This window comes from Somniosus microcephalus, chromosome 10, assembly GCF_052327205.1.
Source record: "Somniosus microcephalus isolate GS21.2 chromosome 10, FLI_Smic_1.0, whole genome shotgun sequence".
Lineage (NCBI taxonomy): Eukaryota > Metazoa > Chordata > Chondrichthyes > Squaliformes > Somniosidae > Somniosus > Somniosus microcephalus.
In genome coordinates this window covers 181,018,967-181,034,733 of record NC_140996.1, presented here as the reverse complement: position 1 = coordinate 181,034,733, position 15,767 = coordinate 181,018,967, and the positions used below count along the sequence as shown (strand labels likewise).

Here is a 15,767-nt window from a genome sequence, read left to right as displayed (position 1 = left end):
CTAGGATGAGGGCAAGTGTGATCATTTTGGACAGCGGGCTGGAGCCAGCAGCGGGGTCGGGACCTGCCACCAACATCGCCTGCCACGGTAGAGGAAATCGCGGCCAATGTGTTTGACTCTCAGTGCCCTCAGGGTAACTAAGGGAGGGAAATTAATGCCGCCTTGTGTCAACTACATGCCAAGGGCAAAATAAATTCAACCGCAGTTCAGGGAAGGAGCCCAGGGCCTTCTCAGTGACATTGTCTTATGTTTTTCGTGGGGGAGAGTTCTCATTTATCTATGACACAAGAACTAGCAAAGGTTGGGTGCCCAAGAAGTAAGAGAAAGAAAATAATGAATGCTGGTAGCACAAATGGTCTGCCAGTGTGTGAAAGAAAAAAGGCAGGTTAATGTTCCCAGTGGAACCTTGCACCAGTTCCTTCAATCTCTCAGAAGCCGGTGAACCTGCTATGAAGCTCCAGCTTTTGCTGTTGATTTGGAGCTAGGAATGGAAACTGTTCTGGACAGAGTGGGATGAGGCAGCTCCTGTCTGTCCGCTGTCCAAGACCGACAGCTTGTACCCAGCCTGCGCCATTCCCACACTGCAGAGAGAACAGCTGAGGAAAAGCAGCCAAATCACAAAGACTGATTTCAGCAAAGAGGAATCGAAAAGAAGGTTTGTCACATTAGTGCCGTCATGGTCCGGTATCTCCATCACCGAGCGATTGTACTATTTAATCTTCCGTGATAAATGTCGACAGTTTTCAGGCAGGATCCTGAAATTCCTACGGAATTTGTTTCCAACACCCTTTCAGGCAGTGCATTCCAAATCCTAACCACTCGTCGTGTAAAAAAGATTTTCTTCATGTCGCCTCTGGTTCTTTTGCCAATCACCGTAAATCTGTGCTCTTTGTACTCTATGCCTCTATTTATAAAGCCCAGGATCCCATATGCTTTATTAACTGATTTGTTAACCTGTCTTGCAACTTTCAAAGATTTGTGCTCAAACACCCCCAGGTCTCTCGGTTCTTGCACCCCCTTTCAAATTGTACCATTTAGCTTGTGTTGTCTCGCCTCATTCTTCCTACAAAAATGCATCACCTCACACTTCTCTGTGTTGAATTTCATCTGCCACGTGTCCGCCCATTGCACCCTCTTGTCTATGCCCTCTTGAAGTATATTACTATCTTCCTCACTGTTTACTACACTTCACGTTTTGTGTCATTTGCAAATTTCAAAATTGTGCCCTGTACCCCCAAGCCCAAGTCAATAATGTACATCATACACAGCAGTGGTCCTAGTACTGAACCCTGGGGAACACCACTGTAAAGCTCCCTCCAGTCCAAAAAACAGCCATTCATCACAACCCTCTGTTTTCTATCCCTTAGCCAATTTTGTATCCACGCTGCTACTGCCTCTTCAATTTTGCTTTCAAATGCCTTTGAAGAGTCCATATACACAACATCAACTGCACTGCCCTCATCCACCCTCTCTGTTACCTCATCAAAAAACTCAATCAAGTTAGTCAAACACAATTTTCCCTTAACAAATCCTTGCTGGCTCTCCTTTATTAGTCCATGCGTGTCCAAGTGGCTGTTAATTTTCTTCCGAATTATTGTTTCTAATAATAGAGCCAGTAGTAAAGGTCAAAGATGATGGCTTTAATGTTCACAATATTTAACCAGAGGAAACTGTAAATCATTCAAGACTGGACATCAGACAAGCAATTTGACAGCACATAAGCAGTGAAGTGGTCAAGAGGTAGAACTGGGCATCAGCATACACGTGGAAGCTGACCTCATATCTGCAGATGATGTTGTTAAAAGACAGCAGGTATATGAGGAAAAGTAGGCGGCCAAGAATAGATCTTTGGGGGATTCCTAAGGTGACAGTGATAGTGCACTGCGGATAAGGGGAGAAAAGCTACTGGTAGAGGTACCATGGCTATGATTGGATAGGCAAGAGCAAAACCAAGCAAGGGCATCCCAATGGAGAAGAAGCAGTGTCAAAGGCGGCAGAGAGGTCGAGGAGTAATGATGCAGTCACAGAGAAAGTCAATCATGACTTTGATTGGAGGGATTCAGACATGGAGTTGTGGAAGAGATAGCACAGAACTGAGGGGCAAAACACATTCAAGCACTTTGGACAGGAAAAGGAGGTTGGAGATAAGTACTGGCTCTTCCACATCCTCCTCAGGTACTCCTCGTCTTACTGTCGCCTTTCTCATAAAAACTGTTCTTTCACCCTCAAGTACAAAATACCCCTATAATCTTTAAGTGATCCCACCCCTTGTTTGCCTACCTTTTATAAATGCAACATTGCTTCCCCACAGGTCTCACTCCTTAATCAAAACTTTCTTAAAAATATTAATGGGATATCTATTTTTCTAAGAGCAAGATAATCTTTTGGTTACCTGTCCTAATATCTCTTATGTGGCGCAGTTTCAAATTTTGTCGGATAACGCTCCTGTGAAGCGCCATGGGACGTTTTTACTACATTAAAGGCAGTATATAAATGTTGCTGTGGATTATGTCCTCAAATGTCTGGAGTGAAACTTGAACCCATGACCTTCTGACTCAGAAGCAAGACATTACAACAAAAATCCATTTGCATACAAGCTGCAGTGAGTATCAATTGTATAATGTTGGTCATTTGTTCAGATGTTAAACAGAAATGGTGCCAAAATTGACTCATGAGATAGACCATACTGTTATTTTTGTCATCTGCTGCATCTGCCTCCCATTTCTAAAAAGTCAAGGTTTTCAAGCATGTATAGTTCATCACCACTAGTTTCCTGTCTCTCATCAATTCCCCATGTTTCAACTGTAAAACACAATGGTTTACTGTGTCATGTTCAAACTGCAACAGTAACCAACCTCAATTCAAAGCAATCCTTGATATATTAGGTCAAGTTCAAAAATTGCTCGCAGTGATTTTCCAGATCTAAAACCAGCCTACTCAGGAATCAGGTCCCCCTCTACATTGTTAGTTGAGCTAACAGAATTCTTTCCATCGATGTACAGGTGGAACTACAAAATCTTTGGCTTTTCCATGTTCTATATAAATGTTAGTCTTTCTTTCCAGGTTTTAGTATAGCCACCACTTTCAAGCATTTTCAGGCTATTGGAATCTTTGCTGCTTTCAAGTAATTGTTAAGTATGTTCATTAAACCTACTCGAGTACTGTAGACAGTAGTGATTTGGATGTTCGACAAGTGTTCTGCATTTTCTATGTTACATACCCAGCAATTCTCCTTCATAATACAAAATATTTCAGATTAAAATCCTAGCCGAGTTATAAGTTATCTAGCATACATTTCCTGTTTATGAAGTGTATGTTACAGTACTAGACTAACAAGTTAGAGGTCATGAGTTGAAATCATGGCAAATTGTGAAATTAAATTCAATAAATCTCGTAATCTGTGGACTGGCAATAGAAAAATAACCATGAAACTACCAGATCATTGTAATATCCTTCAGGGAAGAGAACTCCTACCCAGTCTGCCTCACACACAAGTCTCGTTGACTCAATACCCTCTGGAGTGGCCGAGCACATCACTCAACTGGGGAGGGCCAATATAGGCAGCATTGCCAGCGGCCATTTCCTGTTCATCTCACTTCAAAAATCACACCCAAATTTTTAGATCACAGTTCAAAAACAAAAAGAACAAAGGAAATCTTTAAGAACACTAAATATTAAATGTCTACAGTCTGTGAACTCTATGAGCTCAGCCAGTGTTTACTTTGCTGCAATTAGCCTTTGTAGCCTTAAATGGACACACGCCTACACTTCAGTAGAAGAATACATTGTGTTTTACATGGGATGAACATTCCTGTCTGGATAAAGCAGTGCATGCTCTAACTTTCCCTGAGCAGCAGATTTGCTCCTAATATACAGGAAACTTTCTGGTATCCGGCACTGACGGGACCGAGCTGGTGCCGTACCATCAAAACTGCCGTAGAAACCAGCGCTAATGTTAAAACATACGGAGCTTTTGAGCTTCGTGTGAATCAACAAACCCTGTTGCTTAAGCGTCAAAACAGTCGGCCGCAGTTTAAAAGCATCTCTGTAGCTAAGCAACAGCTTCAGCTAGACCTTGCAGAGCCGGACTGGATAAAAAAAAACAACGAGAAGTAAAAAAACTTATAGGAAACGGCTCCTGAATTTTGCCGGTAGATAGAGCTTTCCGGACATTTAACCTCCGGTTAAATAAAAGTTTCCTGTACTACAGCAAATTGCACTTGTAAAGTGCCTTTAACATAGAAAAAGTTCCAAAGTGCTTAACGGAAGTGTAATGCTGCACCAAAGGAGATATTAGGAGGGGGAAAGAGGTGGGTTTTATGTAGCATCTTAAAAAGAGATGGAAGTGGAGAGGCTCGGGGTGGAGTGAGGGAATTCCAGAGATTAGGGTCCAGATGTCTGAAAACATGGCCACCAACAGTGGGACAGTTAACGACGAAGTCCAACACCGCCTTCAGTGTGCCAGTGCAACCTTTGGTTGCCTGAGGAAGAGAGTGTTTGAAGACCAGGACCTCAAACCCGGCACTAAGCTCATGGTCTACAGAGCAGCAGTGATACCCGCCCTGCTGTATGCCTCAGAGACATGGACCATGTACAGCAGGCACCTCAAAGCACTGGAGAGGTACCACCAATGCTGCCTCCGCAAGATCCTGCAAATCCATTGGCAGGATAGGCGCACCAAAGTCAGTGTTCTTGCTCAGGCCAACATCCCTAGCATCAAAGCTTTGACCACACTCAATCAGCTCCGATGGACAGGTCACATTGTCCGCATGCCTGGTACGAGACTCCCAAAACAAGCGCTCTACTCGGAGCTCCGGCACGGCAAGATAGCCTCAGGTGGGCAGAGGGAACGCTTCAGGGACACCCTCAAAGTCTCCTTGAAAAAGTGTAACATCCCCACCGACACCTGGGAATCTCTGGCCCAAGACCGCACAAAGTGGAGGAGAAACATCCGGGAAGGCGCCGAACACCTCGAGTCTCTTCGCTGGGAGCAAGTGGAAGCCAAGCGCAAGCAGCGGAAGGAGCGCACGTCAACCCAAGCACCCCACCCACCCGGTCAACCACCGTCTGCCCCACCTGTGACAGAGACTGTAGGTCCCGCATTGGACTCATCAGTCACCTGTGAACTCATTTTTAATGTGGAAGCAAGTCATCCTCGGTTCCGAGGGACTGCTTAAGAGAAGAGATGGAGGTGAGGAGATGCATAGTAAGCTAGTCAGAGAAACAGTTCAGGGCTGGATTGGGGAGGAAGGTTTTGTAGCATTGGAGGGGGTTATAAAGATACAGAAGTGATTTAAACACTAGAATAAGAATTTTAAATTTGGGTTATATAGCTCAGCACTAAATTATTTATTAAAAACATCAGCATTTGCAGGCTTTACAATTTGTTGCAATTTTTAAAAAAAACAAATGTTAGGTGCACTTGACCTGCCGCAAAAACTAACAAGCACTTTATAAAAGTTCCCAAGAGTGTTGCTTTAAATGGACAAAAATCTACCTTTGCAGATATATTGTGCATTACATGGAAAGAAAATCCCGTCCTTAGTAACAGCATGTTATCTGACTTACTATGAATAATTTCATTTTCATATATTATTGCATTTCACCCTGGAGTGGAGCACAAAAGTCCACTGAAATTGAACCACACACTACTGTATACCATGTGTTCGCAAGTTGGGCATCAGGCTGAAATATAAACACAATTTTTGTAGACTGTGTAAATAAAATTCCTCAGTTCAGTAATATTTCACTGCTTGTGATCATACTGAAACAAGGATGTGGTTACTTGGCATCTAATTATGATGTACACATAACGGCAGAAGTTTCCGCTAGTTTTGCACCCAGATTCCAGCACAATCTGGGCTCATTTGGCTGGGCCAGCGCAAAAGATTGGGGAATTTAAAACGTAGGTGAGTTACGCCCAAATCCACTTACCTTGTGTTTCCCACAATCTTTTACGCTGGTTCAAGATTCAAATTGCCTGAATCAGGCCCCACCCACAAAACTGGACATTCCTCCCCCCCCCCCGCCCCCCCCCAACCTCCAAGTCGAAATTGCGAGATTCCGCTGGCTCAGGAATGCTCTTCAAATTGCGCTCATTTCCTTAGGCGCACAGGCACTAGTAGGCTCGTTTTCAAAAAAATTTCATAAAGAACAACTTGTATTTATATAGCACCTTTAGCGTAATAAAATGTCCCAAGGTGCTTCACAGGAGCGTTATCAAAAAAAACAAAATTTGACAAAAAAAATCAAAAATATCAAATAATATTTAATGTACTAAGAAACTGACCAGTGCACACCAATTGAACTATTAAATGGTTCAGTACAGGTTTTGTTTTAAAAGTCATTTTCAGTGATTTTAAATCAAATTATTCACAGGTGGGGGACTGGACATATTAAAAATGCTTCTTTTTGGTGATAAACCCATTTTCAGCTGTAGTAATAAAACTGCACCAGGTTACCACTCTTAAATACATCAACGAATACTTTTTAATGGAAAGATTTTAAAAAATGCATTCTATTACGCTGCCCAATTGCGCTGGTTCATGGAAGATTTTATGTTTGATTATGCAAATTAATTTTAGCGGAATCTTGAATACAACAGTTTGCATGTGGCTGTAGGGGCAATAGCGCATGTTTTTTTTTAAAGTAACAGACTACACTCTGTTTCTTGGAAAAAACGTGCACCATTGCCCCTACAGCCACATGCAAACTATGCTATCTATATTCAAGTGTGGAAAAACTCCTGTAATCCACCACACTCAGTGCAATAATTGGATTTGTTATTTTAATGCTGCGAGTCACTTTCAGGGACACCAGAATTTGCAATGGTTACAATTAAAAAGGCAATTAATTTCCAATACCTGAATCAAAGGGTACTTTGGCTCAGCTGGTCCCCCTCCAAAGCCATTTACCCCAATAAAGCTGCTGCTGAAGTACGAGTTGGTGAGGTTGTCTGGTAATGTTGCATCCATTCCCGGAACTGAAAAATAAGGGAATTTATTTAAAAGATTTCTGAATTATTTTCAACTGCATGATCATAGAAACATAGAAGATAGGAGCAGGAGTAGGCCATTCGAGCCTGCTCCGCCATTCAATGAGATCATGGCTGATCATTCAAATTCAGTACCCTGTCCCTGCCTTCTCCCCATATCCCTTTAGCCTTAAGAAATATATCTAACTCCTTCTTGAATATATTTAATGAATTGGCCTCCACCGCCCTCTGTGGCAGAGAATTCCACAGGTTCACCACTCTCTGGGTGAAGAAATTCCTCCTCATTTCAGTCCGAAATGTCCTACCCCTTATCCTTAGACTATGACCCCTGGTTCTGGACTTCCCGGCCATCGGGAACATCCTTCCAGCATCTAGTCTGTCCAGGCCTGACAGAATTTTATAGGTTTCGATGAGATCCCCTCTCAATCTTCTAAACTCCAGTGAGTATAAGCCCAATCGACACAATCTCTCCTCATACGTCATTCCTGCCATCCCAGGTATCAGCCTGGTGAATCTTCACTGCACTCCTTCCATGGCAAGAACGTCCTTCCTCAGATAAGGCGACCAAAACTGCACACAATACTCAAGGTGCGGTCTCACCAAGGCCCTGTACAACTGTAGCAAGACATCCTTGTTCCTGTACTCGAACCCTCTCGCTACGAAGGCCAACATACCATTTGCCTTCTTAACCGCCTGCTGCACCTGCATGCTTACCTTCAGCGACTGGTGCACAAGAACACCCAGGTCTCTTTGCACTTCCCCTTCTCCCAATCTATTGCCATTCAAATAATAATGTGCCTTCCTGTTCAAAATAGTAGAAAGTAAATTAAGCAAACTGAAATTAATACAAAAAAAACAGCTTATGCTAGTCTTTTTTATTCTTGGGATGTAGGCAACACTGGCATTTATTGACCAGGCAGCATCTGTAGAGAGAGAAACAGAGTTAACGTTTCAGGTCGAAGACCTTTCGTCAGAACGTTAACTCTGTTTCTCTCTCCACGGATGCTGCCTGGCCTGCTGAGTTTTTCCAGCGTTTTCTGTTGTTATTTCGGATTTCCAGCATCCGCAGTATTTTGCTATCGTACTGGCATTTATTGCCCATCCTCAAGCATGATAAGCCTGTCTTCATTGCAATGTTTTTTTACAAATGAGTGCCTTGCTAAGCCACTTCATAGTGCATTAAAAGTCAACTACATGCTGTGGGACTGTAGACCAGACTGGGTAGGAATTGCAGTTTCCTTACCGTGAAGGACATCAGTAAATCTCTTTTTTTTTAAAGTCTGGTGCCAGCCCACAAGTGACCAGATTTATTGAATTCAAAACCACAACCTGCCAGCAATGTTCCCCACGAGGTCCCGCACAGGCCGCTCACCAGCAAATTTAAAGGGCCCACGCAGGGGGGAAAAAAAAGGACCATTGCCTGCCAGTACCACTACTACACTACTGTACCCATCTAAAAGTGATAGATATAATGCTAAGAAAATGTTATATTGAAATTCATTGTGGTTGGAATAAATTGCTATGTTGCTCAGCTAATACCATTACTTTTCCCTTTTTTAAGCTACTTCTCATATTTTCTTAGAAACTGTGGAGGTGCAAACAGATTTTGGTGTCCAGGTACATGAATCACTAAAAGCTAGTGCACAGGTACAAAAAGCAATCAAAAAGCTAATGGAATTACATGGTATTAACAGCACAGGAACAGGCCATTTGGCCCAACAGGTCCGTGCCAGTGTTTGTGCTCCACATGAGCCTCCTCCCACCTTACTTCATCTCCCCCTATCAACACATCCTTCTATTCCTTTCTCCTCCATGTACTTATCCAGCTTCCCCTTAAATTAACCTATGCTATTCGCCTCAACTACTCTATGTGGTATAGCATGTTCCACATTCTAACACCACTCTTGAGTAAAGAAGTATCTCCCGAGTTCCTTATTGCATTTATTAGTGACTATCTTGTATTTATGGCCCCTTTTTTGGACGCCCCACAAGTGGAATCATTGCTTTGTCTAACCTATTGAACCCCTTCATCACAGGCCCATGGCCTTTTTATCATAAAACTACTTTATAAATTAAAAAAGCATTTACAGCTCAGAAACAGGCCATTCAGCCCAACAGATCCAAGCGGGTGTTTATACTTCACACAAGCCTTGGCTGATCTCCTTTCCTCACATAGTACAGTATTACATAGGATTTACAGCAAAGAAACAGGCCATTTGGCCCAACATTTCTATGCTCCACATGAGCCTCCTCCTACCCTACTTCATCTAACCCCATCAACATATCCTTCTATTCCTTTCTCCCTGTGTTTATCTAGCTTCCCCTTAAATGTATCTATGCTATTCGCCTCAACTACTCCTTTGGTAGCGAGTTCCACATTTGAACCACTCTCTGGGTAAAGAAGTTTCTCCCGAATTTCCTATTGGATTTATTAGTGACTATCTTATATTCTTATGTTCAATCTTTCCTGATAAGACACAACCTCTCAGTGCTGGTATCATTCTAGTAAATCTTTTTTGCAGCTTCTCCAGTGCCTCTATATTCTTTTTATAATATGGAGACCAGAACGGTTCACGGTACTCCAAGTATGGTCTAACTATACAAGTTTAATGTAACTTCTCTGCTTTCAATTCTATCCCTCTGGAAATATTTTGCCAATAATTTCCTGGAGCCCTCCCCCGATCAGCCGCTGTAACTTTGGTAATGAGTACTGGCGGAAGCCCCGTTTAAGCTGTGCACCCAAATGTAGGCCTTTATCTCAAGGGGGCTGGATTACAAAGGGCAAGAAGTTCTGCTTCAGTTGTACAGGAGTATTGCATTCAGTTCTGGGCACCGCACCTCAAGGAGAATATATTTGCCTTCGAGAAAGTACAGCACAAATTTACCATAATGCCTTTAAAGGGTCAAATTAGGAGGACAAATTACATAAATGTGGCTTATATTCCCTTAATTAGATCATTTCTCAACCTTCTAAACGAGGTATTTAAAACAATAAAGGATTCGATAGAGTGCATACAGAGTAGCTAGTTCCTCTGATGGGGGAATCCAGAACAAGCGGGCACCATCTTAAAATTAGAGCTGGGCCAGAGTGAAATCAGTTAGTATTTTTTCACACAAAGAGTAGCGGAAATGTGGAATTCCCTCCCTCAAAAGGCAGTGGATGCTGGGCCAATTGAAATTTTCAAGACTGAGATCATCAGCTTTTTATTAGTAAGGGTATTGTGCATATGGATCAACAGCAGGTTATTGAAGTTGAGGTACATATTCGCCATGATCGAATTGAATAGCGGAACAAACTTGAGGGATGAATAGCCTACTCATGTTCCTAAGTTCCAGCTGTCCAAACCACTTTCAATCACATTGGCCTATAATCAGCAACTTTATTACACAGCTTATTGTACTTTATTTCTGTGACCAGGTATTGACAAGTTCTTTTAAGGCATATATGAGCTTTGCTGCAATTTCTTACTGGTCACAAAATCAATTCAATATTCTAAGTCCAGTTCATCAGAAAAATACTAAATTTATCCAGGTAGAAAAATATAATTTGATAGTGTCAGTGGAGAACACTGAAGTGATGCGGCTATATTAAATAGGGATAGCTTAAAAAAATTACTTTTCAGGACAAGTTCTTTTTACCTTTTTGAAAACAGTTCTGCTAAGATATAACGAGAGATTTAAACAAATTAGCTAAAAGAAAAATCGCCAGCCTGTTTACAGACGAAGCAACCTGGTTCCTGTAATTCCAGCCTCTTGTGTACAGCCCCACCACCACCACCACTTCCTTTCGTGCAAATGCCCCTCTGCTTCCCATCCTTAAAACCCACCTCTGACTAGGCTTCTGGTCAGCTCTGCTAATCTCCTTCCTTGGCTTAAAGTATGTTTCCATCTCGCCATGAAGCGCCATGGGATTTATTTTTACATTATAGAGCGCTATATAAATGTAAAGCTTAAGTGCTCAATCTTTGAAGTCTCAGATTTTTAAGCTATTAAAGTTCTTCTATCCATTCAGCATATTTTGAACCTAACTCCTGTACTATAATCCATTAATCCCCAAAATAAATAAATGCATAGAGTAATTATGCAAAACAGCTACTCCAAAAAGCCTACAAATAATTCGGGCTTTAGTTGTCACTGCTTGGTCATCTAGATCAACAAGGTGTGCTCAAAAAGTAGGCATTCCTAAACTTGCTACTGTAGTTTTATATATAACACAGGACAAGTTCCCACAAGTCATTCCATCCAGAATATTTTTTTTTAATTGTCGGGATCAGCCAAAAGAAGATAGTGGTACTCCCAGTCCTTTTTTTGTTTTAGCCACCTACTCTTCCGGGTCGACTTGACAAGCAAACCGCCGTTTCCTTTGTAGAAGTAAAAAAAGGAAACCAAGTTCATTTGCATCGCGCAGCAGCGTCTCCTTCGAACCACTTGGGGACTGGTTTTAATAAACGGACTAAAATATATCCACAACACACTCACTGGTGAGAAGCTGCCCGGGCTCCACCAGGCTGCCAAGCTCGCTTTTCTTGGGCCCTCCGTGTGGATAGCCTCCTCCTCCTGGTGTTGCTGCTATCCCGCCGCCACCACCACCCCCTCCACTGCCGCTAACAGAGGCAACTCCTCCGGCGGCAGCTCCTCCTCCACCGCCGCCTACGACTCCCGGCGCAGCCGCGGCCGACCCGACTCCCAGTCCCGGGTGGTTGTTATTGACGACAAGACCGAGGCTCGCGGAAGCGGCGCCATTGTTGGGATCCTCGTGCAGGAACTGGCACTCGTCGCCGTAGAAACAGGTCTTGTCCTTGGCGTAGTAACGGCAGTACTTCACCTTGCAGCCCGCGCCCTGCAGCCCGCCGCCGCCCCCGTTCATGGCAGGCGGAGACGGGAAAAGGCTGGAGAACGCCACCTCAACGGCGGACGAGGCGGCTACAGGCAGACGGGGGCAGAGCCGCAGTTCCAGGTCCAAGTCCGGGTCCGGCCGCACTGCTGCTGCTGCTTCTCCCGCAATTCAAATCCGTGTGCCGAGGCGGAGAGGAACAACATTGGAAGAGAAAAAAAAGGAGCGGGCGGGTGGGTGCGGAAAAAAAAACACACACAGAAAATATACAGATAGGCCCCGGTGTATCCGTGCAACCGTCTCCCTCACTCGATCTGGGGGGGAGGAGGAGGGGAGGGTAATCGGGTTAGGCTCAGGCTCCCAGTGGTGATGTTTATTTCTGCCGATGGTGGAAGCCGCTACGACCGCAGGTGGAAGTTTTTTTTCCTCCCTTTTTTTTCGGCTGAAAGCGGCCTCCTCCGAGCACCCAGCTGGCGCCTCACTGCGCATGCGCGACCTCTGGCGCATTCTGGGCACCAAAAGAATCAAAACAAATTGAAAGCGCAATTTGAAAGCGCGTCGCCCGAGCGAGTGAGGAAGCGGCGGCCGGAGAGTCGTGTTTGGGTGTGTGAGCTTCTCCTTCCTCAACCCACTCACCCCGCAAAACTAATATGTCCGCGTCCACCCATGTATTCCTATTAGAATCCCCACCCACTCCCCAAATCAGCTCTTGTTGTCGGTGCTTTTTTTTAAAAAAAAAATGCATGCAGGCAGAAAATGGAGACAGGCTTACCAATTATTTATAGTATATAACAACAGAAAATGCTGGAAATACTCAGCAGGCCAGGCAGCATCCGTGGAGAGAGAAACAGAGTTAACGTTTCAGGTCTGGGACCCTTCATCAGAACTGTTATTTCAGATTTCCAGCATCCGCAGTATTTTGCTATTATATTACCAATATTATAGTATCCGGATTTATTTGCCACTTTTGCTTTTTAGTTATAATAATTGCAATATATGCAGCTAGTTGTAACTGCAGCGAAGAATTCTAAATTGAGGGCAGGATCGTTGCTATTTGTCTCAAGTTCAGAAACCGAAGATGTGCTCGCATAAATAAAAGCGGGAAATGATCAGCAGGTCAGGCAGCATCTGTGAAGAGGGAAACAGAGTTAACGTTTCAGGTGGATGACCTTTCGTCAGAACTGAGAAAAAGTTCCGAGATGTAACAGATTTTAAGCAAGTGCGGGGGTATGGACAAGGTTGAGGGGAGGAAAGAACAAAAGGGAAGGTCTGTGATAGGGTGGAAGGCAGAACTGATTAAATGACAAAATGTATATGACAGTATAAAGCATGTTCTCGGGGCTCTCCCATGGCTGAGCAGCAGGTTGGCCTCCTACATGTTTGGTACATACGAAATTGATGGACAGGAAAAGACCAACTGGTCCATCAAGCCTGCCAAAAAGTAGAGCAAGGCATGAGGAAAGTGGGTCTGGGAGAATGCCACGGTCCAAACTTGGGTGCAGATAACCTGATGTGAGTGAGTTCATTTGAAAAAGGGAAAATCAAATAAAACACTTAAACCCATGAAAGGAGCATCGCTGAGTCTGGAAGCAGAGAACCTGCAATGGCAGGTGGAGCGTCGTGCAGGCTATTTAAATTGAGTCAAATGCCTGTGGAGACCCAGGTGCCTCTACATTTGCATGTTGCAAACCAAGCTGGAGCTTTATTTAGGTAATCCGTCCACCATTTCATTCCTAGGAGGATATGATAATCCACTTACCTCAGAATTCACATTTAAAGCAACACTTACCTAATGTTTCCCTTTAAGTATCATGGCAGCAATATCCTGTGTGTTTTTTTTATGCTGCAGCCTGATTGGATAGAATTATTTTGGAATCAGTTGTCGGGAAATGTTTTGGGTGACATGACTGGTGAATTATAAAAGCAGAAAATAACCAATTAGAAAGGAAAAAATACCGACACTCAACCAATGGGCAAGAAGAAAACATACAAACTTAATCATTAATTACAACAGACTCAAGAAATCTTTGTTATAAAGATTTGTCAGACTTTAACAAAAATGTAATGACACTTTATTTTGATTCAATTAGTGCATTCCATCCATAATTATATATGGAATATTATAGGATTGTCATTAGTACACTAATCCACAATTCTTTGGGGGACAAATCATTTTTAGTTCAAAAAATTGTTAATTTTTAAGACCACAACATATTGGATGAAATGTTTTAAAATACATACCCCAAAATCTCTATTGAAACGTCAACCATAGTAGTTTTGTGATTAAAACGCTTCTGCAATGTCATTTCTAAACCTGCTAGTTAGCATGTTGAAAGTAAAGCTGTACATTCATGAACAATATTTCTGCAGTGTTGCCAACAACTCTAACAATGATGTCTAGTATAACATTAAAGTAAAACTCTAAGTAGAGCAAATGAAAACACAGGAATATAGATTAAATATATTACTGGTGCTTAATCCAGTGTATTTTTTCTCCTATTAAATATATTTTCAATCGTGTTATACCAGATATTTCATATTAATTTACCACTATACTAAAAGAAAGACTTGTATTTATATAGCGCCTTTCACGACCGAAGGACGTCCCAAAGCACTTTACAGCCAATGAAATACTTTTGAAATGTAGTCACTGTTGTAACGTAGAAAACGCGGCAGCCAATTTGCGCTCAACAAGCTCTCACAAACAGCAATGTGATAATGACCAGATAATTTGTTTTTGTGCTGTTGATTGAGGGATAAATATTGACCAGGATATCGGGGATAACTCCCCTGCTCTTCTTCAAAATAGTGCCATGGGATCTTTTATGTCCACCTGAGAGAGCAGACGGGGCCTCGGTTTAACGTCTCATCTGATAGACGGCACCTCCAACAGTGCAGCACTCCCTCAGTACTGCACTGGAGTGTCGGCCTAGATTTTTGTGCTCAAGTGTCTGGAGAGACTTTAAGATTCAATTGTTTTCACTTGCTTGGGCACCAACAAGCAGCTTGCATGGCAAGAGGAAATTCTGTTACTTTATGCCATCCAAAATAAATTATGTTTCTCAGAAATTATGTAAAATGGTTAGAAAAGTCAGTTTTATATAATCATATAATGATGACTTTTAATTGCTAGCTTATTTGTTACTGGAAATGCTGTATTGATTTAGCAAGAATCAACAGCAAAAAATGTTTACAAAAACATTTAAATCAAAGTTAAACAGAATTAACCTTAACTTAAATGATTTCAAGTACACATATTTCATAAAACACAATTCAGAGTCTGGATCAACAATAAGTAATGAATTATAATGTTGAAAGATACACTTGTAAATTAAGATATTTTATGCAATTTGTGTAGCTCAGAACTCCCTAAAAACTTATACATCCTTGTTATTTTATACACTTGGAGTATGGAATATACTTTACACATGTAAGAAAATAGCCCAAGCAGAAACACATTCCTACAACCTACTGATGATTAAAAATAAACATCTGTGTGCTGATTATATCATCAGGGAGTAGCAGATGTTGCCATGGTAACTTCATTATAACTGCCTCTAAGCATTATGCAGCAGCAGCAGGGCAAAAAAAAATTCTCAAGTGTCGCCCAGCTGACCCAGAATCATGGGTCTACCATCACTACAAGGATTCCAGCGGTTCAAGAAGGTGGCTCAACATCTCCTTTTCAGGGCAACCAAGGATGGGCAATAAATATGATCTTACCATCAACACCCACATCATAAGAAGACTTTTTTTTTAAACTTACATGATGCAAAACACTATGCACATACAGTAGATTACTTCACTAAAATGGTAGATGATTTGGAATGGGTAAATTGGCTAACCTTACTGGGTGGTGATGAGACCGATGCAGAATACAAATGGAAAGTTTTTAAGAAGATAAAAAATATGGAAAACAAATATGTACCCAAAGTCAAA

The 15,767-nt window shown here is 42.3% G+C and overlaps 1 protein-coding gene across 1 annotated transcript in view; it reads right to left on the bottom strand.

Annotated features, from left to right (window-relative positions):
• The window catches only part of pan3 (poly(A) specific ribonuclease subunit PAN3), a 157,950-nt gene extending 145,580 nt beyond the window's left edge, over window positions 1–12,370 (bottom strand). The window contains exons 1-2 of the mRNA XM_085999285.1: window positions 11,474–12,370; window positions 6,864–6,982 (exon numbers count right to left, since the gene is read on the bottom strand). Of these exons, the coding sequence (XP_085855411.1) occupies window positions 6,864–6,982; window positions 11,474–11,861 (507 nt within the window). The 5' untranslated portion in view covers window positions 11,862–12,370. The remainder of the gene's footprint in view (window positions 1–6,863; window positions 6,983–11,473) is intronic.
• Window positions 12,371–15,767: the final 3,397 nt, after the last annotated feature.